At 47.5% G+C, this 21,443-nt stretch overlaps 6 protein-coding genes across 6 annotated transcripts; 5 read left to right on the plus strand and 1 right to left on the minus strand.

Moving 5' to 3' along the window:
- Positions 1-1,381: 1,381 nt before the first annotated feature.
- On the plus strand, positions 1,382-3,493 carry DFL_001188 (uncharacterized protein; the record flags this gene model as incomplete). Its single annotated transcript, XM_067629769.1, has 4 exons — positions 1,382-1,401; positions 1,617-1,811; positions 1,890-2,657; positions 2,725-3,493. The coding sequence occupies 4 exons, from the start codon at positions 1,382-1,384 to the stop codon at positions 3,491-3,493; spliced, it is 1,752 nt and encodes a 583-aa protein (XP_067495757.1).
- A 620-nt stretch (positions 3,494-4,113) lies between these two features.
- Positions 4,114-5,979, minus strand: DFL_001189 (uncharacterized protein; the record flags this gene model as incomplete). Its single annotated transcript, XM_067629770.1, has 2 exons — positions 4,114-5,386; positions 5,444-5,979. 2 exons carry the CDS (start codon positions 5,977-5,979, stop codon positions 4,114-4,116), a joined length of 1,809 nt encoding a protein of 602 aa, XP_067495758.1.
- Positions 5,980-6,985: 1,006 nt separating this feature from the next.
- On the plus strand, positions 6,986-10,343 carry DFL_001190 (uncharacterized protein; the record flags this gene model as incomplete). Its single annotated transcript, XM_067629772.1, has 5 exons — positions 6,986-7,293; positions 7,393-7,682; positions 7,751-10,137; positions 10,193-10,246; positions 10,305-10,343. 5 exons carry the CDS (start codon positions 6,986-6,988, stop codon positions 10,341-10,343), a joined length of 3,078 nt encoding a protein of 1,025 aa, XP_067495759.1.
- Positions 10,344-10,937: 594 nt separating this feature from the next.
- On the plus strand, positions 10,938-13,748 carry DFL_001191 (uncharacterized protein; the record flags this gene model as incomplete). Its single annotated transcript, XM_067629773.1, has 1 exon — positions 10,938-13,748. The coding sequence occupies one exon, from the start codon at positions 10,938-10,940 to the stop codon at positions 13,746-13,748; it is 2,811 nt and encodes a 936-aa protein (XP_067495760.1).
- Positions 13,749-15,551: 1,803 nt separating this feature from the next.
- Positions 15,552-16,603, plus strand: DFL_001192 (uncharacterized protein; the record flags this gene model as incomplete). The annotated part of the gene is made up of 2 exons (XM_067629774.1): positions 15,552-16,348; positions 16,411-16,603. The coding sequence occupies 2 exons, from the start codon at positions 15,552-15,554 to the stop codon at positions 16,601-16,603; spliced, it is 990 nt and encodes a 329-aa protein (XP_067495761.1).
- Positions 16,604-20,479: 3,876 nt separating this feature from the next.
- Positions 20,480-21,349, plus strand: DFL_001193 (uncharacterized protein; the record flags this gene model as incomplete). The annotated part of the gene is made up of 1 exon (XM_067629775.1): positions 20,480-21,349. One exon carries the CDS (start codon positions 20,480-20,482, stop codon positions 21,347-21,349), a length of 870 nt encoding a protein of 289 aa, XP_067495762.1.
- Positions 21,350-21,443: the final 94 nt, after the last annotated feature.

Consider the following 21,443-nt stretch of genomic DNA (forward strand, 5'->3'; position numbering starts at 1 on the left):
TTGGTGTGGTGTGGTACACGCCTTGTTGGTAGCAGTCAATTTGCATCCTGCATATGGTTCAGTCTCATGTGGATTTGTTTGTTTGAATCTATATATGCCATAATTTAGGTATCTTTTTTTCCTTTCAAATCCTTAGTAGATAAACGACTCTCGAAACATAAGACTTTTTGTCTAGTCTTATAATCTTTAGAGATTTACAACTTCTATATTGTTGGTTGTAAACTTGTGCGTTATAGGTTGTCCCGCCAATTATATTTTTGAATGATGGTTGTAGCTTTACCACTGAGCTACATTTTTTTATATTTAAATTGGAGCGTTTGAATGACCCAGTTAAATTTCTCCTTTCTTCACTGTCATTGTCTTGAATATATGAGAAGAATATAACATCCTGAATCTCTTTAATAACCTTATCATAATACTCTTCAAATAGATACCAACCCTTAAAGATTTCTTTTGCTTCGCCAGGCGGATGAATATCTAGATTACCGGTATATAAAAAATAGTTGGTTCTAAGGGAGCGGAATCCACTAACATCAGGGTCGTCGGATTGTTGGTGAAAAGCGTTGCTAGTGGCTATGGGGTTCGATCGTGCGTATTTTCGTTGGACTCGTTCTTCATCAATGAGCCGTCTCTGAGCCTGCGTGTAACCCTGAATGTTGGGGATATTTAAGCATAATCTCAACATCCCAGCGAGCTCTTGATGAAAACTTTCGTCTGTGCGCATGTGAATATGTGCCAGATATGTTGGCTGATTTCGGAAGTTCAACAATCCAGCGGCATCGATGAAATTATCGGCCGATTAAATTGTATACAATACTTCTCACTAGAAGCTGGTTGTGTGTTTCTGATAGATATGAGGTATTGAGACCAGTAAAGCCTATGACTGTATGACTGTACCTAATGCATAAAATAAAAGATGGCTTTATTATCAGGCGTGACTTAACAATTAGAAAATAATAGCTTTCAAGCTTTAAAAATATCCTTATCTTCCAAAGGATTTGCGTGCGACCTTTCCGGTTACGGGGTGTTTCGAATGGTTCATAGCATCCGGTAAGGCTGAAGTGAATCAAAGTATATAATGTTGCCTGAAAATGGCTTTGCCCGAAATTCAATCTCTTAGTCTGCCAACGGATAATTCTCAACATAAAGCATCCTATATTCGAGGTCCAGCCTTGCAGTTTATATATGATGTGAAATTGCAAATGAAAACAGATATCGACAATTTCTCACAAAAGATAATCGGGATTCGGCTGCGTAGAACTTTACTGAATAGTTTTCTAATATATAACAGCTGTCGTCTGTACGAGAATTCTTTAACTACCGATAAATTTTGGGCTAGAGTGAACTTGATGGGTATTACCTGAAAAAGCCGTCAGTAGATATGGTTAGAGGACATCTCAAGTAGGTAAACCAATAAACCATTTGCTATTTCCTTGTGATCATTCTTGTGATCACGATGATATTTATTACCGTTGCATTTAAGCTACCACTTGAGAGAATAGGACCTGATGAAGTTTTAGATGCCCGAGGCTCTGTGACTCATGTAAAAAGGACTGCAAATGCTCCAGCTGCGGATACTGCCACTCGTGCAATTACAATGGCGGTCGCTATTACAGTTACAATCACCAGCCACATTCTTGCGAAACGTATGATGAGGAACTGAAAAGTTTTGAGTCGGGAAAGGTTAAACTCGAGGCGGAGAATCGTGACCTTGAATCAAAGAATCGTGAACTTGAATCAAAGAATCGTGAACTTGAGTCAGACAGACTCAAGAGTGGTGCAGACAAACTCTCTGCTCGGAAGTTTCCAAGGTACGTTGGGCTACTACCATTGAATTCCTGCCAACATTAAAACCCGGTCTCTATCCTGGCTAATGGGAACTGACGTAGCATCTTTGATTCCGAGACAATCACCATTCTTGTTGGTTGCGAATACAAAAATTTTACGATCCATGTTGATACAATTTGTACAGCATCAGCCAGCTTTAAAGAGTTTTTTTCCAACCGGACTGAAAATGATGAAAAAAAGCCCGTAATTCTGGACGGAGAAGTCGACAACGTTGATGCCTTTGAAATGTTTGTGGAATACTGTTACTTGGACACCTATTTTGACAGCAAATACAGCGAGTCCCACTTGCTCTTACTTCATGCTCGGGTATACGCTCTAGCCGAAAAGTTAAAGTGTTTCTCACTGAAGGACCTTGCCCTGCGGAAAGCAACAGATTGGTGCTACGGGCATAGCATGCAAAAAGGCAACGTTAACAGCAAGTTTCAAGATATACATCCAGATATCTTGGATGCGATACGTATAATTTATACATATACGATTGACCTCAATTCCGGACATCTGCCGTCTTCGGTCAGCAAAGCCGATGATTGCGAGGAGACTGCAATCGTAAGAGACGGGTTTCGACTTTTGCTAGCACATCTTGCAGCTGTATATTTGGTGGACCTACGGATGGCCAACACCTTCGTGGAAATGCATCATGCTTTTCCCGATTTTAACACGGATATGCTGTTGTTCATGAATGATGGATCGAAATCACCCTGCGAGAACATGGAAACCCCCTTAAAACGAGCACCAGACTCAACCGTTCAGACGAATAGAGAACAAGAGACGATCCATTTGCAGAGGAAGAGCGTTTTGGCATTCAGTAGGTATGAAATAACCTTCCTAACTGGCTTATTCTGGTGGACACTAATTGGCCGCTTATTTTACTATCAGTTTATTCGGAACGGACACATTTACAGTGTTCGCCGGTGAAAATGCCAAGCGGTTCGACGTTCATACGGCTGCCATTGAATGTTCTGATTATTTCCGGAGGCTTGCAGCATCCAACATGAAAGAGGCACGTGAGAAAACAGTGCATCTGAACAGCGAAGTCGATAGCGCAGAGGCATTTGATATGTTCGTACAATATTGCTATTTTCGGGATTACTTTTGCGACGAGAATCGGGTCGATAACTTGATGCACCACGTTAAAGCTTATCTATTGGCAGACAAGTTAGGTTGCCTTGGCCTCAAAGACCTCGCGTTTCAGAAAGCAAACCTGCTTTGTGACGCGGCATATTCGAGCAGACCTGATGAACTTTTCATCATAATTCCGACGGCGGTTGCCATGATATACGAGAATACGTACGATATACACGGTGGGAAAATACCTAGAACGGATGGCACAAGCAGCGACGATGCCGTAGGCGAGCCGTCCGGCGTGGAAGAAGTGGCAGTTAGCGAGGGGCACGAGGAGAAGAGAGGCGAATCGGAAATAAAAAAGGAAACAGCACCAGTTTCTGCTGAGAAAGATAGGGATAGATTTCGGCCTCTCCTCGCTCGTTTCGCTACCGCCTACCTTTCTAAGCTACGTGAGCAAAAATCATTCCTTGCGACGCATCACGCGTTCCCAGACTTCGCCACCGATGTCATGTTGCTGGCTACAAGGGGTGAGGAAATTGATAAATTGAACTGGATCAGGGCGGTCAATAAAAGCTTGTAGGTTAATCGATTTGCGGTCTTCCGGTCATCTGATGTATTAACTTGACTGTAAAATGAAAACACCATCTCAGATTGTTTTGTTCCACACGTTGTTCCGTTGTAGAGTACTATTGTTTCCAAGATGCCGGTGTATTGGTTTGATTGAAACTTTCGCTTGTGACTGTTAGCATGCTGTAGATCTCCCATCTGAGAATAGGTAATATCCGTTCCCTCGACTGTTGACATGATCTCCACCCAAGCCTAGGATAGGTATTCTATATACTGGTTTGCTGGAGATGTAGGTGAATAGATTGTACTATATTTTTCTGCTACTGATTGGTCTCGAGGCTGGCGGTCTATACTATTGCGTGTAATATTTGCTTGGTGTCTTATCCCATCGCTGGCTTCGAGTCCAGGCGCCTAGCTAAGTCTGTTGTTGTATTTTGGCAGAGCCTGCGTTGGAGATGGATATAGAGCCGAAGGCCTGGTAGAACTCTCAATTATCAATTACGGTAGCGAGTATACTACAATAAAGAACTTCGCTCCCATATGCAACAAAATCAAACGCCAATGATCCACAGAAACACAAATACCCCCGCATGTCGTAACAAATCCTCACCACCTCGGCCTAAGATACAGCCTCTAATACCCCTCCCCGCTCCCTTCCTCCGCCACCTCCCTCTCCCCCATCCAAACCTCCCCACACTCCCAACTACACGCCTCCCTGACCAATGGCACCACATTCGCCCTCCCCTCCCCCCACCTCCCCAGATACCTTTTCAAAAACCTATTCCACTTCACCCCCTTCTCTTCTCCGACTGCCTTTAGGAGTTCTTCCATAGTATCAGGTCCAAAGTACTCCACCACCTCTTTGCTCCCATCCTCCCACGGTATCACATCCCAAAACTCAATCCACTCAACACCTTTCATAACATACTCCGCTTTACAAACCGTACACCTCTTCACCGCCCCCTCGCTCTCCAACGCATCTCTAACCTTCCGTTTCAAATGCTCCGGGAGGAGGTCGTACATATCCTCTCTTTGTGCCGGTTTTAAAGACGTATACACCACATCTGTCGCTATTTTTTTCAAACATAGTTCTTGCAAACTCGGGAATTTCGTGTAAATACATTTTTTCTTCGGTTTTGATTGTCGATTGGTAAGTAGCGGTAGGTTTGTGTCTTTTAGGCTTCTTTTGGTGAGGGTGGGCCATTGAGTCGGGTGGGTTATTGTTGATGTGAGAGGTGGGGTTATTAGTTGACCTAGTTCGTTGAAGGCGGAAAGGGGGGTAGATGCTATGAAGTTGTATATAAAGTGTTTTGTAGTCGTGGATTTGATGAATGCCGAAGAGGTATTGGGTGGTATGGCATGTGCAGACTTTGGTGGACGGACCAGGTCTGGATGTTTACCTTCACCGTCCGAAGCAACCACCGATCGTTTGGGGAGGACATGTAAATCTTGAAGTTTAAATGTAAAAAACGGGTTCGGAAAGAACGAAAGACCACCGGTGGGTGTTAAGTGCCGAAGCGACAATAGTGAGAACGGAAGGTATGCAAGTAGGTTTTCGCCGACTGAGAGGTGTGTTAGAGAGGTTAGGTTTGAGATGTGGTGTGGTAGACTCCTTAGTAGGTTTTTACGGAGGTAGAGGCCGGATATCGTTCGGAGGGAGGTTAGGGAGGGGGAGAGAGCGGTGAGAAAGTTGTGGTGTAAGTGCAGGTGGATGGAGGGGTGGAGGGAGGTATAGGGGGAGGAGACTGTTGGGTTGATGCCGGAGCTGGAGCGGAGGAGGGTTGTGGATTTGGGGAGGGTGGAGGTGGTTGTTGTGGAGGAGGAGGTGGGGAGGGAGTCTTTCGGTTGGAGGATGAGGGAGGAGAGGGAGGAGATGTCGGTTGGGATGTGGTTGAGGGAGAGGTTGCTAGACAACCATCAGTATCCATAATAAAGAAGCGAGCATTAGGGAGGAGGAGGATACCTGAGATCCACGACTTCGGAGCCATTTTCTATTGCCTTCTGGATTATGAGGTTTGCTTCCGCATCCTGGGGGTCCTCGGAGAGGTGTGTGCCAGCATCGCTGGGAATTCGAAGGTCAGGTTCACTGGCTGGAGGTCGTATGGTGCTTAAACTGGTATTCGCTTCTTCATGTTCACCGTCATCGTCGCCGTCATTGCAGTCCTCGCTCCACCCCTGAGTCTTAGAAGAAGAAGGACCCGGCAACCCATCATCCACCCCATCCGACGAGAGGAAATTGATCTCTGCCCGGTGTTTTAGAATCGATTGAATGGTCCCACTTCGTTGACGTTTCACGGTTCTGGCGGATCGACGGTAGGCATGGTATGGGTTTTCAAAGACTTCTTTCGGGGGGAGGTCATCGCTGGAGAAGACGGGGATGTCGTCGGAGGAAGGGCCGATGTCTAGGAAACGCTTTTGGCCGGTGAGCGGGGTGGTTGTTGACGACGATTGAGGGGGGAGGGGTGGTGAGGAGGGGATTGCGAGGTGGTTGTTAGGCATGGTGGGAGGTGTTGGGTCAGGAGGATGTGCGACAGGCGGTATTTAACGGGTCGCCATCGCATCGCTAACACCGTACGATGGCATCATTTCACCAACCGCATCTTGTCAACAATTGTTTGCTTGCTTTGGTTCTAGTATTTAACTCTAACAACAGTTAAAACGGCAATGCAGATGTCAATTGTTGTGAAGAATGTTTGTTTGATTGAAAGGCACATGGTAATGATCTGATCTGATACGATATGATATGATATCACCAGATAAGGCCGGATCCAGGGAGTCTTGGCTATTCCAGCTGTTTTCGGCCGTTGATCCAAGCGTTGCGACAGACAGCCGTACATCTGGCTTCAAGTCCGACCGGGGTCAATCATAACACCTAGTTGACATCGACGTTTATATTATGTTTCTTGTACATAGTATACAGAAAGTCTATGTATGTCCATTGATATGAGGAGGACATTGAATTAGAGTATCGATTGGATTAATTTATTTTATATTACGTTACCGGGTCCGAGGTGTACGCGGAGGGGAACGTAATTATCGAATGCAACCCAACCCCAGCTCTTGGCCTCAGTCGAGTCTCGGGCGTGTTCCGTCTATTATATTATACACCGTCAATAGGAGACAGTTGAATTGCAGAACAGGCCAGGTGTCTGCAAGTCGAGTTAATCTCCACCGTTTTGGCTCTACTAAATTAAGGCTGATGCTTGTTCCCTATTAGTGGCTGGATGGTATCAAACGGTGTATTTTGGAGGGGCGTTGTATCGATCTAGCCATATTGCCATTTCCGCCGGGCTGTTCTGCTGCAACCACAATTAAAGACACGATACACTTTAGCCCCATGCTTTGGCCTCTAACATAAAGAACGACCACCCTTTCCCATTCTCCCTTCCCTTCCTCCCTTCATCCATTATCATCATCACTTTTACCATCTGGGCTTCGATTCAATACCTTCGTACCTCTGCCATAAGGTAAAAAGGCCCTATTGGGATTTAGGTCGTCCGTCACAATGACGACCAAGAAGAAGTCCAACAACCTCGCCGCCGACGCCTCAGACCGCGGCAGGTCTCGCTCGCGGTCGCCTACTCCCGCTTCTCCAACCGGAGCTGCCTCTTCCAAAAAGAAGTCCGGTAAGGCTTCGGCATCATCTGGCACAAAATCAAATTACTGGTCGACATGGGGAACCATTCGGGACTTTGACATCTTCAGCCTTCCCAGCTCCGACTGGTCCATTCTCGTCGCCCTCACCGTTCTCGCTGTCTTTGTCCGTCTCTTCAGAATACACCAGCCTACCTCGGTCGTCTTTGATGAAGTCCAGTATGTATACCTTCTCTCCATCTTTCTATATGGGGCTGGAGAAAATAAATTGGCGCGCGTGTGACGTACAATGGCTAACTTTTTGATGATATCCGATAGCTTCGGCGGGTTCGCTACCAAATACATCAAGGGCAAGTTCTTCATGGACGTCCACCCTCCGTTGGCTAAGCTTCTCATCACCCTCGCCGGTTTCCTCGCTGGTTTCGATGGCTCCTTCGACTTCAAGGAAATCGGCAAGGACTACCTTGAACCGGGTGTCCCATATGTCGCCATGAGGTTGTTGCCTGCCGTTCTCGGTATCTTCGTCGTCCCCACCGCTTTCCTCACCATAAAGGCTGCCGGATGCTCTACTTTTGCTGCCATCCTGGGCGCCGGTTTCATCACTTTCGGTGGGTGCCATTCTTCGTATCGATTGCTTTGAAAAATATTTCAAAAAGCTAATATTCGGCTGGTTTAGAAAACGGCTTGGTCACCCAGTCCAGATTGATCCTCTTGGACTCCCCGCTCGTCTGCTTCACCGCCCTTACCGCCCTCTCATGGACTTCCTTCATGAACCAGCACGCTCTCGGACCCGGTGCTTGGTTTGGCCCCAACTGGTGGTTCTGGTTGGCCGCCAGCGGTCTCGGTCTCGGTGCCACCCTCTCCGTCAAGTGGGTCGGTCTCTTCACGATCGCCTGGGTCGGTAGCATCACCGTTCTCCAGCTCTGGCTCCTCCTCGGCGATACCAAGAATGTCTCCGTCCAACTCTGGTTCAAACACGTCGCCGCTCGTGCGCTCTGCTTGATTGCCATCCCGTTGGCCTTCTACATGTTCATGTTCTGGATCCACTTCCTCTGCCTCACCAACCCCGGTGACGGCGATGGTTTCATGTCCGCTCAGTTCCAATCCACCCTCAATACCAAACAGATGAAGGCCGTCCCGGCCGATGTCGCCTACGGTTCCAGGATCACCCTCCGCCACTGGAATACCCAGGGTGGATACCTCCACTCCCACAACCACATGTACCCCAGCGGTTCCAAGCAGCAACAGATCACTCTCTACCCGCACAAGGATGACAACAACTTCTTCACGGTCGAGAACACCACCAAGCCGGAGGGTGGCCTCGGTATCAGCGGTTTCGATGCCATCACCCCACCGGTTCTTCTCAAGGACGGCGATACCATCAAGCTATACCACAACCCCACCCACCGCAGAGTCCACTCCCATGACGTCAGACCGCCTGTCACCGACGCCGATTGGCAAAACGAAGTCTCCGCTTACGGTTACGAGGGCTTCGATGGCGATGCCAACGACTACTTCCGTATCGAGATCATCAAGAGCATGTCTAAGGGATCCATTGCCAAGGAACGTGTCAGGACCATCGAGACTCGCTTCAAGCTCGTTCACGTCATGACCGGCTGCGTCTTGTTCTCCCACAAGGTCAAGCTTCCGAGCTGGGGTTATGAGCAACAGGAAGTTACTTGCGCCAAGGGTGGTACTCTCCCCAACTCGGTCTGGTTCGTCGAGCAGAACATCCACCCACAGCTCAAGGGGCCGGATGTCGAGATGATCAACTACAGGAACCCTGGTTTCCTCGGAAAGTTCTGGGAATTGCAGAAGGTCATGTGGAGGACCAACGCCGGTTTGGTCGACAGCCACGCCTGGGACTCCAGACCCGACTCCTGGCCGCTCCTCAAGCGTGGTATCAACTTCTGGGGCCGTGACCACCGTCAAATTTACCTCATGGGTAACCCGCTCATCTGGTACAGCACCACCGGTGCCGTTGTTCTGTACATCCTCTTCAAGGGTATCGCCCTCCTCAGGTGGCAACGTGGCTTCAAGGACTACGATGTCGAGAACTTCCGCCGCTTCGACTTCGAGATCGGTGCCAATATCCTCGGCTGGGCCTTCCACTACTTCCCATTCTTCCTCATGAAGCGTCAGCTCTTCTTGCACCACTACTTCCCAGCCCTCTTCTTCGGTATCATTGCCGTCTGCCAGATCTGGGACTTCGTTTGGGCCAGACTCAACTTCGCTGGCCTCCGTGCCAACGCTTCCATCGCATTGTTGGCTACCATCGGATACCTCAGCGCCAGCGTTGTTGTCTTCTGGTTGTACAGCCCGATCGTCTACGGTAACCAGTGGACCAAGGCTGAATGCAAGCGCGTCAAGCTTTTCACCAAGTGGGATTGGGATTGCAACACCTTCTTTGATACCTACGAGCAATATGCCAAGTATACTCCGTCCAAGTCCGGTGCTACCGGTGGTGCGGCGACCGCTAGCGGCGCCGCCAAGGCCGGCGAACAAGCCCAAGTTCACGAACAAATTGCTGTTTCAAAGGATGGAAAGAAGAAGAAGAAGGCTCCCGGAGCTTCCAAGGCGGCTAAGATCGAGGACAAGGCTAAACTTCTCGGTTCCGTCGTCAGCCAGGAGGAGAAGGTCGAGTACAGAGATCAGGATGGAAACCTTCTCAGTGAAGAAGAAGTCAAGGCTTTGATAGAGGAAGGTGTCGCCTTTGAGACCAAATACGCGACCAAGACCCGCGTTATCGATCAACATGGAAACGAGGTTCTCGTTGATGAAGACCAGGTTGAGGCTGTCCAAAATGGCGATACCGTAGCCGCTGAGCCAGAGGCCGTCGAACCTGCCACCGAAGGTGAAAAGGCTGCGGAGTCTGCTGCCCCAGCTAAGGCCGCGGAATCTGCCGCGCCAGCTGAGGCCGAGGCCAACACCAAGAGCAGGAAACTTGAGGCTGAGGGAGATGCTGCGCCACCTGCTGATGCTTCCGTTGCCAGTGAGGAGAGACCGTCGGTTGAGATCGGGCCGGACGGTGAGGAGACTGCCATCGAGTGGGTTGAGCCAGAGGTAAGTTTGGGACCTTGATAAACCAGAGGCTGGATTTGTGCTAATGTTTCATCAGGCCGTCGTTGAAACTGAGACTGTTACTGTCGAGGAACCCGAGGCGACTAAGACTGTAAGTTGATAAGATCCTCTACGCACATATACATACACCCTTGCTAATAATCTACCAGGTCGTCGTCGTCGAGGAAGCTGGCAAGGATGAATTGTAAATGCCCTTTTTGTTGTTTTCCGTTTTCAATGGGGCAAAATTGGGGGGGTTTATCTAGTACCTAAAAGTGTTTTTCCCTTTTTTGTATCTTTTTGTTAACCAAAAAAACGATGCTGGATATATATCGTACCCTTTGACGGTGTTTTTTTTTTCTGTCGTCTTTTGTTTTTTTTCACCTGCAGGGAGAACCTTTACTTCCAAAGCTACCATGAAAAAGGTAGAAGTGGATAATTGAATGGCGGCGGGGTTTTGGACTGGGACGACGGGATGACCTTTTACAATGCACACTACTCTTACACTTAGCTCCTCTTTTACCCCTCCGGCTTGTTACTTAAGTACCTTTCAGGTTTATTCCTTTTAGCTCTTTTTTTCTTGTCTATAGTTTAAAGGGAATTCATTTTCATGATACTTCATATATCATGTACCCATGCGCACGCTCGTGGATGTCGTGCGCCCAGCCAATAAGCAGCCTTCCAATTGCCCCAGACTTTTTTTGCCAGCCGACCAGAACGAAACGCAACAAATTTCTCCGCAAAACCCATTACACCCCCTCCTACCATTTTCGATTAAAAAGGTCAGTGGATGAAATAAAAAAATGACAATGTCGACGGCACGCCGATTAACGCCGCAATCGATATGTCTATTCTGCCAACTTTCATCCCGCCTTTCAAAACGGAGTAGTCCAGTTTTTCATCATCGTGCGACGGTGGGGTTGACGAGTACTCCCACCGTCACCACCATACAAGCTACTTCGACATACCGCCGTTGCTTCTCGACTACTAGGTCTACGCTACAATCCTCTCCAACCCACCCACCCACCTTCGAAACCCCAGAATCCCAAGAAGACGAGCCAATCTCCCCTTCTACTTCGCTACCGTACATCAAATCCCTCCGCATAAAATGGCAAGACACCCTCCCCACGGGTCTCCTCTCCCCACCGGACCAACGCCTTTGGAATACCCTCTACGGCGAACCAAAGCGTTGGTGGAATGTCAACGAAGCAGCTGAGATTGAAGGTTTAATGTCCGATGGGATGTTATTCGAAGAAGCGGTGTTAGTTATCGATGGGGTTAATGCCGTTCGAGGTGGCGGTGAAGGGGGGGAAGAAGGGGGGTATACACTCGAAAATGGGGTTGTGAGTTATTACGGCCCTGTTGATGAGGAGGGAAGGCCGTTGAAGAGGGGTGGTGATGAGGAAGAGGAGGAGGTTATGCAGGTTGTTGAGGAGAAGGAGGAGAAGGAGTTTGTGCCACCGACGTCGTTTAAAGATCCCATGGAAGAATCGAAACTTCAGGCTTTACTCGATGCTCGTGCTGCCGCTGCGGAGATTACGAAGGCACTTGATACACCTTCCGGCAAAGCAGGAGAAGAAGGCGAGGAGTATGTGCGAACACATCCGCTAACCCTACGCGGACGGTTCGCGACCCATCCATCTACGGTGTTTGTTCCGAAGTCATTGCAGAATACCACCGTCTCCCTCCTGAAAGACACGAAACTCGAACATCTCCGCGAACGCGCTTTTTTGTATAACCCACCTCCCATTCGAGCGCCTACGGGCGCGGGGACGATTAAGGGACTCGCGAAAGGTGGGAAAAGTGGGTATCATCCAAATCTTAGTCCCGAGGCCCATAGAGGTGATAGATTGGATGCGGCGGTATGGTTGGGGGTTGTCATGCCGGAGGTGTATGCTGTTAACTTGGGGGTTGCGACGGAGATTAGAAGACGGCTCGGTGGGGAGTGGGCGAAGGGTGTTAAGAAAGTTTTGGACGTTGGTGGTGGTGGAGCGGGGGTTTTGGCTTGGGGGGATATTGTGAAGGCGGAGAATATGGCGGAGGAGGAGAGGAGGTTGGAAGAGACTTCTTCTTCCAATCCTGCGGAGAAATATGAAGGGGATGCGATTGTATCGGGTGGGGAGACGGATGGGACATGGGATTGGGGTCATGGAGTCGAAGGTGTTAAAGCGGCGAGTTTGGATGAAAACTTCAAGTTTGAGGCAACGGTTGTGACGGCTTCTCCGCATGTTAGGAGTCTGGCGTCCAAGGTACTGGCGAATACGACCTTTTTACCACGGGTACCTTATTTCTCAGCGGTTCATGGGAATGTCAGGTGGGATGATTCCGGTCCATTTTCATCCTCCAACGAAGAATCGACAGAAATCGATATCGAAGGAGAAAAAGAAGACGACATGGGCGAAATAACCTGGCAAGACGACCCCTCGCAATCACCACAAACAGATGACAAAAAACAACCCCCCGTGAACCCAAAACGTAGCTACGACCTAATCTTCGCAAGCTACACCCTCGAACACATCAAAAAGGAAAACATCTTCCAACACCACATCGACAACCTCTGGCAACTCCTCACCCCCGGCGGCGTCCTATGTCTCATCGAACTCGGCAACATCGACGGCTTCAACAGCATCGCCAGCGCTAGACAACGACTGCTTCGAAAATGGATAAAATCCCCATTGTCCGAAAAGAAAAAAGATTCTTCAGAAGATACCCTAGAAGTCGACGACATCTCCGCCCCTATCGAAGAAGATATCCTGGGCCTAGGACAACCGACCCCAAAATCCACCTCAAAGGAATCCGCCCCCTCCACCCTCGCAGGGAAACTAGAAGACGGAATGATAATAGCCCCCTGCACAAACCACACCGAATGTCCAATGCACTCCAACCAACGCACAATCTTCAAATCCAACGACGTCTGTAAATTCCCCCAAAAATACCAACGGACTATCATAGCCCAACGGGTAGTATCAGGTTATACAGACCACACAAACGCATTCTTCAGTTACCTCTCCGTCCGTCGTGGGGTCAAAAAGGATGAAAATCTGGCAGTGGAACAAGAAACTGCGAAGCGACGGAGAGAGTCAGCCGAAGAAGGGAGGAAACCGAAGTTATTACCCATGGCGGTTGATAAAATCAATAAAGAATATTCGGAGGAAGAAAAGAGGGGATATATGCACCTCCAACCACGGCTTATACTACCGCCCATAAAGGGTGACCACCACGTTACACTAGACGTTTGTACCAGGCATGGAGATCTAGAGCGGTGGATCGTACCGAATAGTTTTAGTAAGAAGGCGTATACCGACGCTAGGAAAGCGAAATGGGGTGACCTGTGGGTTTGGGGCGCGAAGACGAAGGTTGTGAGGGAGAGCAAGAAGGTTGTTATTGAAAGGGAGAGAGGGAGGAGGGAGAGGGAGAGGGAGGAGACGGGCGTTGTGAGTGTGGGGAAGAGTAAGAAAAAGGATGGAAGGAAGGGATGGGATAAGGGAAGGAAGGTGGGGGGAAAGGGGGTGGGGAGGAAGGTTAATAGAGTGCCGTTTAAGAAGTTAGTGAAGAGTGTGGAGGGGTATACGAGGGAGAAGGGGAGGAAGGAGGTGGGGCAGGAGGTCGAGTGAGTGAGTGAGTGTAAGATAGGTGTATATACTTAAGTACTTACTACTAGGGTTTTATATTTGGGTATATGTATTTTTTGGGGAGGTGTATATATTTTTTGGGGAGGTGTATATAGGATCTCTGCTTGGAATTGTATAATGGAGGGATACAGGACTCCCGTTTGAGAAACATCTGTTTTGAGGGTTAAATTTGAGGCGTGGTGTTGGATATTTTGTGTTGGTGCCCGTCAAAAGATGATATCGATATCGACGGGTTCCTTGAGATTTATTCAGCTCTCTCTAACAATTACAAAGTAGACGATTAGTAAAAAAGAGCGATGGATTAAATTTATAAAGCGCTACTGTGAGTGGTTCCATGCTAGCCATCAATTTTAATTTTCCTTTCTTCTCATGCATGGATGCGATTCAAATCCTGAATCAAGGGCTCGAGGATACCTAATCCATAAGCCTTCACATTCCCCTCATGACTTGCAGGATTAGGTTCAGGACTTGCAGAGGGGCGCGGATAGCTATAAGCAGAAATATATAAATGTAATCCGGTGACCTTGACATATATAACTTCTTTGCTGCATCGGCTTGCTGTGCATACATACGTAAGCTATCTGCAGCGCAGAGTTTATGGAAGGGGTTTGGGTTCTTCAATATATATATGTAATTCATTAGTGACCGGTCTTGTTCTATCTTGCCTTGTGCACGCGCGCTCAATTCATCTGTAAACCAGCCCCTTCGTTGGAGTTCTCCAAATACACCTTTGCTTAGTGTTTTTACTCCTAAAGTGCATATTCATGATAAGTTGAGTGAAGGTACAAAACTACCAGACCGATTAATGCGTGCGTCGAGTGGATATAATACCCCCTCTGGAGTATCGAACGTCAGTACTAATTAACCGATCAATTCCAAGTTAGGTGGGAATTGTGTTGAAGACTTAAAATACCACAGGGATGTTCGAAGCCCAGGCTCAAAACTTTGCTCGCAATGTGTATCGATATCGTAATATTCTAATATTGAAACTAACTGCTATTTATTTATTAGGTAGGTACTCAGCTCTTGCGGTTCTGTGTAGTTATGTGGAATCTGACCTATATGCCTTTTCGTGCTCGTGTTCTCAGATATCGAGATTCGATGCGAGCTGAAAGGCTAAATCGAACGTCGGCATGCAGGGGAACGGTCCGTGTCTCCGGGATATTTCCCCACAGTTGTCGCACATAAACCAAACTTTACATCTTTAACGATACACTAGCCGAGGTTTAGAAGTTGCGAATATAGATATATCCGCGTTCTGCATAGTCGATTCTAAGGAGACGAAATTTCGAAATGCAAGCTTTGAGCTTAATCGGTCCGGATGAATGTCTTCTTACCCCACTTTGAAACCTCTTCGACAGTCGATCCATGGTTGCTGGCTTCCTTATTACCCCAGAATCTTGTTCCTGGTCGGAGTATACTAATTTTCCACTAATCGTAAGCCATCCAGATACACCACGACATGTTAAGATATGCAATATAGGCTTTCGGATCGAGTCGTTCCCTGGCTTGGAAGCTTCTTGTTGTCCGGCTTAGCTTTAACCGGGCGGATTGGGTGGTTGAAATTTCTCCATATTGGAGATGACGGAGAGGGGATTACGTGAAGATGGAAATTTAGGGCTTGAAGGAACAAAGGACTAGGTTGACGTTCGGCATACGGGTCAACGTAGCGGGTAGCTATGGTCGTTCAAGATGCATTGCTTATAAGGAGCCATGGAGCCATCCAGTTCGATATCCCTAAATCTTTGAGCGCACAGTCCAAACAATAAGCGCAGCATCGGCACAATGTTTGGCTTGAAGTTCCTCTCCACGGCAGCCACCTGGCTTGCCTTCTCCCTCTCCATCGTTGATGCTCGCAACTTTCAAAATCCTCTCAAGAACCCCAATGGCTCTGACCCTTTCATAGTCTATACCGGTGGTTACTACTACCTCCTAACGACAACCTGGACGAACATCCAAGTAACCCGTGCCACCACCCTAGCTGGTCTCAAAACCGCCTCCCCGACTACAATCTGGACCGACAGTACCGCCTCCCGCTCCGGTAACTTCTGGGCCCCGGAAGTCCACTGGCTTGATAACAGATGGTATTTATACTACACCGCGGGGACACAAGAATGCTGCGGCGGCCAGCGCATGCATGTCCTCGAAGGTGGAACCAACATCCTCGATAGATACACCTACAAGCGCGCTCTCGAATCCGGCGTCTGGGGAATCGATGGTTCGATCCTTAGATTCCCAGATGCATACTACCTCGTTTGGTCTCGCTTTTCACCAGCGGGGAGGCAGTCGATGTATATTGCTAAAATGAGTAATCCGTATACCATTCAAACGCCATATTTACTCTCCGAACCCACGAATTCATGGGAGGTCGTTGGAGGTGCGGTTAACGAAGGTCCTGCGGCTTTGTATGGTGGTGGGAAGACTATGATTGTATTCTCGGCCTCGTATTGTTGGACGAGTAGCTATCAACTTGGGTTGTTGACGTATAAGGGGAGTGGTGATCCTTTGCAAGCGAGCAGTTGGACGAAGAAGGGACCGGTATTCCAGGGTGCTAATGGCAATTACGGAGCCGGACATAACGGGTAAGTCGATATATTTTACAATAACTTCAAGCGATTTTGAGTAGGCTCTAACGTTGCTATAGCTTCTTTACAAGTCCCGATGGCACAGAAATCTGGAACGTCTACCATGCCACTGGTAACTCCAACGGCGCATGTGATGGCAACAGATATACCATGGCTCAGAAGGTCAATTGGAACTCCGACGGTACACCGAACTTTGGGTCTCCGCCACCATTGTCACAGACAATTGCGGGTCCTTCGGGAGAGCCAGCATAAGTGGAACTAGTTATTCAATAGCTTTACTAGTCAGGCTAGGCTGCTCGGAAGGGTTATCTTTCCGATAGGGGTCCTTGAGCGTTGGATGTCTTATCGGGAGGATCTCGGGCGTGTGATAGTGATAGGCGATATATGTCATATCGGGTCTATGTGATGTGATATTCCTTACTAGCCTTCAGCTGGCGATTTCGTGTTCTTTTTGTTGTAAATAGGTATTCTTTTGGCTATGCCAATTGTCTTCAATTGTATATACCTCATGCGTACCTCAGACTAACTCGTCAGGGAGTCGCGCACAAGACACTTAGCTTAGACTCTAAATTATACAATCGGGGTAGCCTCAATTGATCGATCGATCCTCAGAGAAAGAAGCATCCAAGTACACAGTTCATTCATAGACTCCAATAGCTGCGTGGATTTTGATTTTAGCTTTCGTTACCTAAACGTCATTATGAGGGAGAATTCGCAACCTCAAGCGTGAAGCTAACCTGATAGGCACTGGGAAGTTTCTAAAAACGTGTGTTGCTGTTGCGAGTGGATCCATGGATGTCAATATCGAACCAACATTGCATTGTCCCGTGCGTGATGTATGTAGGTAGGCTAGGCTGTAGCTGCACGGTGCCGCATTGACCTCCCTCCAAGAACGTTGTATGCATAAATCCCGTATGCAAGAGCCAGGGAAATCGAGTCGATCGTATCGGGTGGGGAGTTCCGTGAGGTCAATTGTGAACTGACAATCAGCACTCAGGATCTTGGAAGCTAAAGCGGGGCCGAACGAACTCGAACGCTGAACAATCAAAACCAAACCCACTAAATTTAAAGAAAGACCCGCATAATACGTATATCCGTTACAATTGACATGCACCAAACAAGGAATCCCCTCGAAAATCGTGACATTTTGATATTCGCTTTTTCAACCCGCTTTTAGCTTCGCTACCAGCCCTTAGAGAAACCCTGTTAGCTGCTTCGTTGGTGTTGGATTCCTTACGATAAGGCTGCCTGTGCCGTTTGCGTAGTATATTCCCAAGCTTAGGAGGCTTGGGGTTAGTGGGCAAAAACGCCCATAGGATTTCAATATCGCAAAACGCCCAAAAGCGAACGAGAATGCTTCCGAGACCTCGTATATATCACCATCACGATTGGAGAGCGCTAGAAAAATCTAGCCCCTTGACCCCCACTTGCAACTAGGTATTTTGATATCTCACAATCCAACTGTTTCCGACGAAAACGACGCTTCGACTTCCCGAATGGCGTATGTAGATGCCCTTGCCCGTAGCTCGTAAAAAGAACAGATAGAGAATTTGTATGTTTTTATACAAGTGGAGAATCCTATCGATCAACGCACTAACGAGCTCTGATATCACCAAACAATTAGCAAAAAGAAAAAAAGCCAAAGCACACACCCCCAAATATCAAGATGTTGCTTTATGCACTGGTAATCCGCTTCTATGCTGGGACTAGCCACTATCTGTGAACCGTATTGATAACGTGCGACAACATCAACGTGGACCGGGATGGGCTGAGGTTTGAGGGAAAGGTGTGGCTCGTTGTTTCATACCTGCTTGATATTCATGTTGAGAGGTTTCGGCTCATGGAAGTTAACATTTCGGCATCTCCATGCTCAAGCCGGGCCGGGGTCTGGGGGAAAGAGTGAGATTCATCTATTTCAAGGCTTGTTCCATTCTTTAAAAAAAAAATATCAATTGATTGCGCAATTGAATTATGAATCGCTCTCTGGTGTTTCCCTGGTGTCTTATTTGCGAACAGCCAGAGGAATGAAAGCAATCGAGCGGAATACCAACTCCCCGAGTATAATTAATAATTGGAACATGTTATTTGCAACATTTTCGGTGGGTTGGGATCAGAAAGCAAGAGTATATTGTCTCAATTGTTTTTTGATGGCTGAGAAAATTTTATATACGTTGAGCGAGTGTTTGTAGAACTATGGTCTAGATCCTTTGCAATGATTGGCTAGTGCCTTGGATCATGGAGGGGTAAACTTTCCCACCCCTCGATAGGAAGATACCTCATGAAAAGGTAGAACAAGGCTAGGAACAAGGGAATCGCAGTGTTCCCTTATGCTGATTGTTTCGACAAGTTCAGTTTTGGTTACATACCAACTTAGGATTACTCGAGTGCCCGTGGATAAAACTCGAGTGCTCAACGTCAAAGAGCGGAATTTACCACACTCCTTGGCCCTAGGGCGCTCTGGATTCATGAATAGTTATAACGGGCCTTTATTGCATCATGCAACTACATGCAATTGACTAGCATTTTCGTAAGAGCAGGGAAGGCTATAGGAATACTGTATCGAAGAAAAAGAGTATGGCTCCTGCGTACTAGTACATTTCGCTTTTCCCTTGGTGCAGGCTTGGAAACGATCCAGCGGATTTGTATCAGTACAACCTTCCACGGCGTTTATAGAGCCTTGAAAGATGTACCTTTTCTTTCAACTAACCAAATACAACCAACCAAGAGCCCTAGCAACAAAAGCATGGCCGTTTAAATGCATGCAGAACAGTGCATGCATTGCATATATGCGCCCTTTCGACGTCTTGGGCGCACGGTAGTTCGTAACTACAGTATATACTGGGAAGGGGAAGAAAATCGCGAAATTGATATTGACTACCACATCATCCAGCGATAAACCTGGCTCGACTTTCCGTTCAAAACGGGCCCGCATGGAGCCGGGTTGTTTGTAGCTTATCGTAGACACCCGCGTGAGACATTTTGAAGGAGTCACTCTGTGGCCACACTATTCTTTTTTTTTTTTTTTTTTTTTTTTCCCTCCTACTCATATATTCTTACAGAAAACTTCACAAGGCTTAACATTATCGACGGTGAATTCCTTCGGCTCGAACGTTGATAAAGAAAAAAGTTTTGAAGTTGAAACGAGGCACGGCTTGAATTACAGCACCAAAAGATTAGCCCCTCCAACGCTAGCCGTCGATAACAAATCACTCGACTTGCCTATTCCTCACAATCGCCGAACCCAAGCGGCTCGGCTTCAGAGTATATCTTACATCCCACTACTTTGGAAGCGAAACCAAAAGGAACCTAAACTTCCAGCGGTTTGCGTACTTGCAGCTTGCGTGGTTTTCTGCTTTTGCCTCGTCTTATACATAGGTAGACGGGCCAGGGCACAAGGATACCCATCGACGACACAAAAAGTCCCGCTTCGCCTTCTTCGCTCAAAGGCTAAACGGATGGGCGGAAGATTCTTGGTTTTGACCTCAAATGCATCTAGTTTCGATCACATAGATTGTAACTTTTACCTAATACCGGCTCTTCCTTCCAACATTTGAAAAACTAGAAGAACTTTCTTGACAGCCCTTTCAAGGACCCACACGAACCAATCGTCGACCAACGGTAACCGAAAACAAGGTGTGAAGGCAAAATCCACCAAAGGTTTTGGGTCCGCGCTTTGATACGGTTTTGTTGCCCTTCAAGCCTTGGCTCTCAAGGGGGAATATAATTGCTTCCCTTGGATCGCTGTTTATTATTTTAAGAATATTTAATTTGGCCAATCTCCTAAACCCACCGTCATCATATTTTTTCATCCTCAGGCCATTATTCTTTTCGATACTTTAAAGAAAACGCCTCGTCGATGTCAATTTCAATCGGAGGAGTTTCTATCTATATTTACAGGCCGTCAACTTCACATTCCAATCCAGAAAGTCGCACAGACACTTCCCTGTCGAACTCTAACAGCCGCATGTTCCCAACGACCACACGCAACGCAATACAAGATCCCCAATTCGGACTCTCCGACGTCAACGGATATCAGGCTTTCTGGGAAGAAAGTTAATATCTATCGGTTATCTCAACCTCATACCTTCGCAATTGACTAGATTGTTACTTTGAGATAGAGGAATAATCATGGCGTCCCTCTTCTCGCAGTTCACCGCAGCCTCAAATTTCTACAGCACCGCCATGTTCTCTCTCAATACCATTCCAACGCTTCTCCCGGCTGCTCCGTCGAGCCCAATCGACTTCTCACTTTACACCAGCCAAATATTTAACTCCCAACTCCCATTTCCCTTCAACCTCGTACAATCTATCTCCTTGAATCTCCCACCGATAACAATCCCCGTGCCTCTTCAAAACCTTACATTCTGGCAGGTTGCCAACATAGCCTTCTTCATATTCACAGTTGGTATTCTATCATGGATGCTAGACTCGCACCATTCAGACGACGATGAATTGGCCCTAGTATCAAAATCATCAATCACCGCTCCTCCAATTGTCATCCCAAATACAGTAGAAATCCTAACCCCGCCCCCACCAAGAGCCCGCCGACAAACACTAGAAACGATTGCTACGTTCGTTAACTTTGAGGATATCCAACGGTCTGCACGACGACGAAGGAGTCTACATTCTCCATTACCTTGCTCACTATTCAATTCTCCAATTGATAGCTCTAGTACTACCACATTAAGCGGTACGGCTATAAGTTCTCCGCCAACATCGCCAACATCAGCAGATGCACATGGACAGTTGATTTCTACCCCATTAGGAAAGGGGAAGAGTTTACTTCGCAAAGCATCGGAAAATTCAAGTTGTAGGAATAGGAATAGAGGAAGATATAGTTTTCAAGATGAGGTTGTAAGGAGAGGGTTGGAGGTTGTTGCAGACTATGATAGGGTTGGGAGGGTCAGTACGGAGGAAGCCGACCAGAGAAGAAGCGGAAGCTGGAGGACGGGGTTATTGTTGGGGTTGAGGGTGCCTGTTGGCTGGACTATGAAGTAGTAGAATTACACAAATGTCTTTCGTCTTTTGTATTTTTTTTTTTTTTGTATTTTGGTGTCATGGTGTCGAGTCGATATTCGGAATGCGGGACATG

Source organism: Arthrobotrys flagrans (genome assembly GCF_004000055.1).
Source record: "Arthrobotrys flagrans strain CBS H-5679 chromosome Unknown unitig_15, whole genome shotgun sequence".
Classification (NCBI taxonomy): Eukaryota; Fungi; Ascomycota; class Orbiliomycetes; order Orbiliales; family Orbiliaceae; genus Arthrobotrys; species Arthrobotrys flagrans.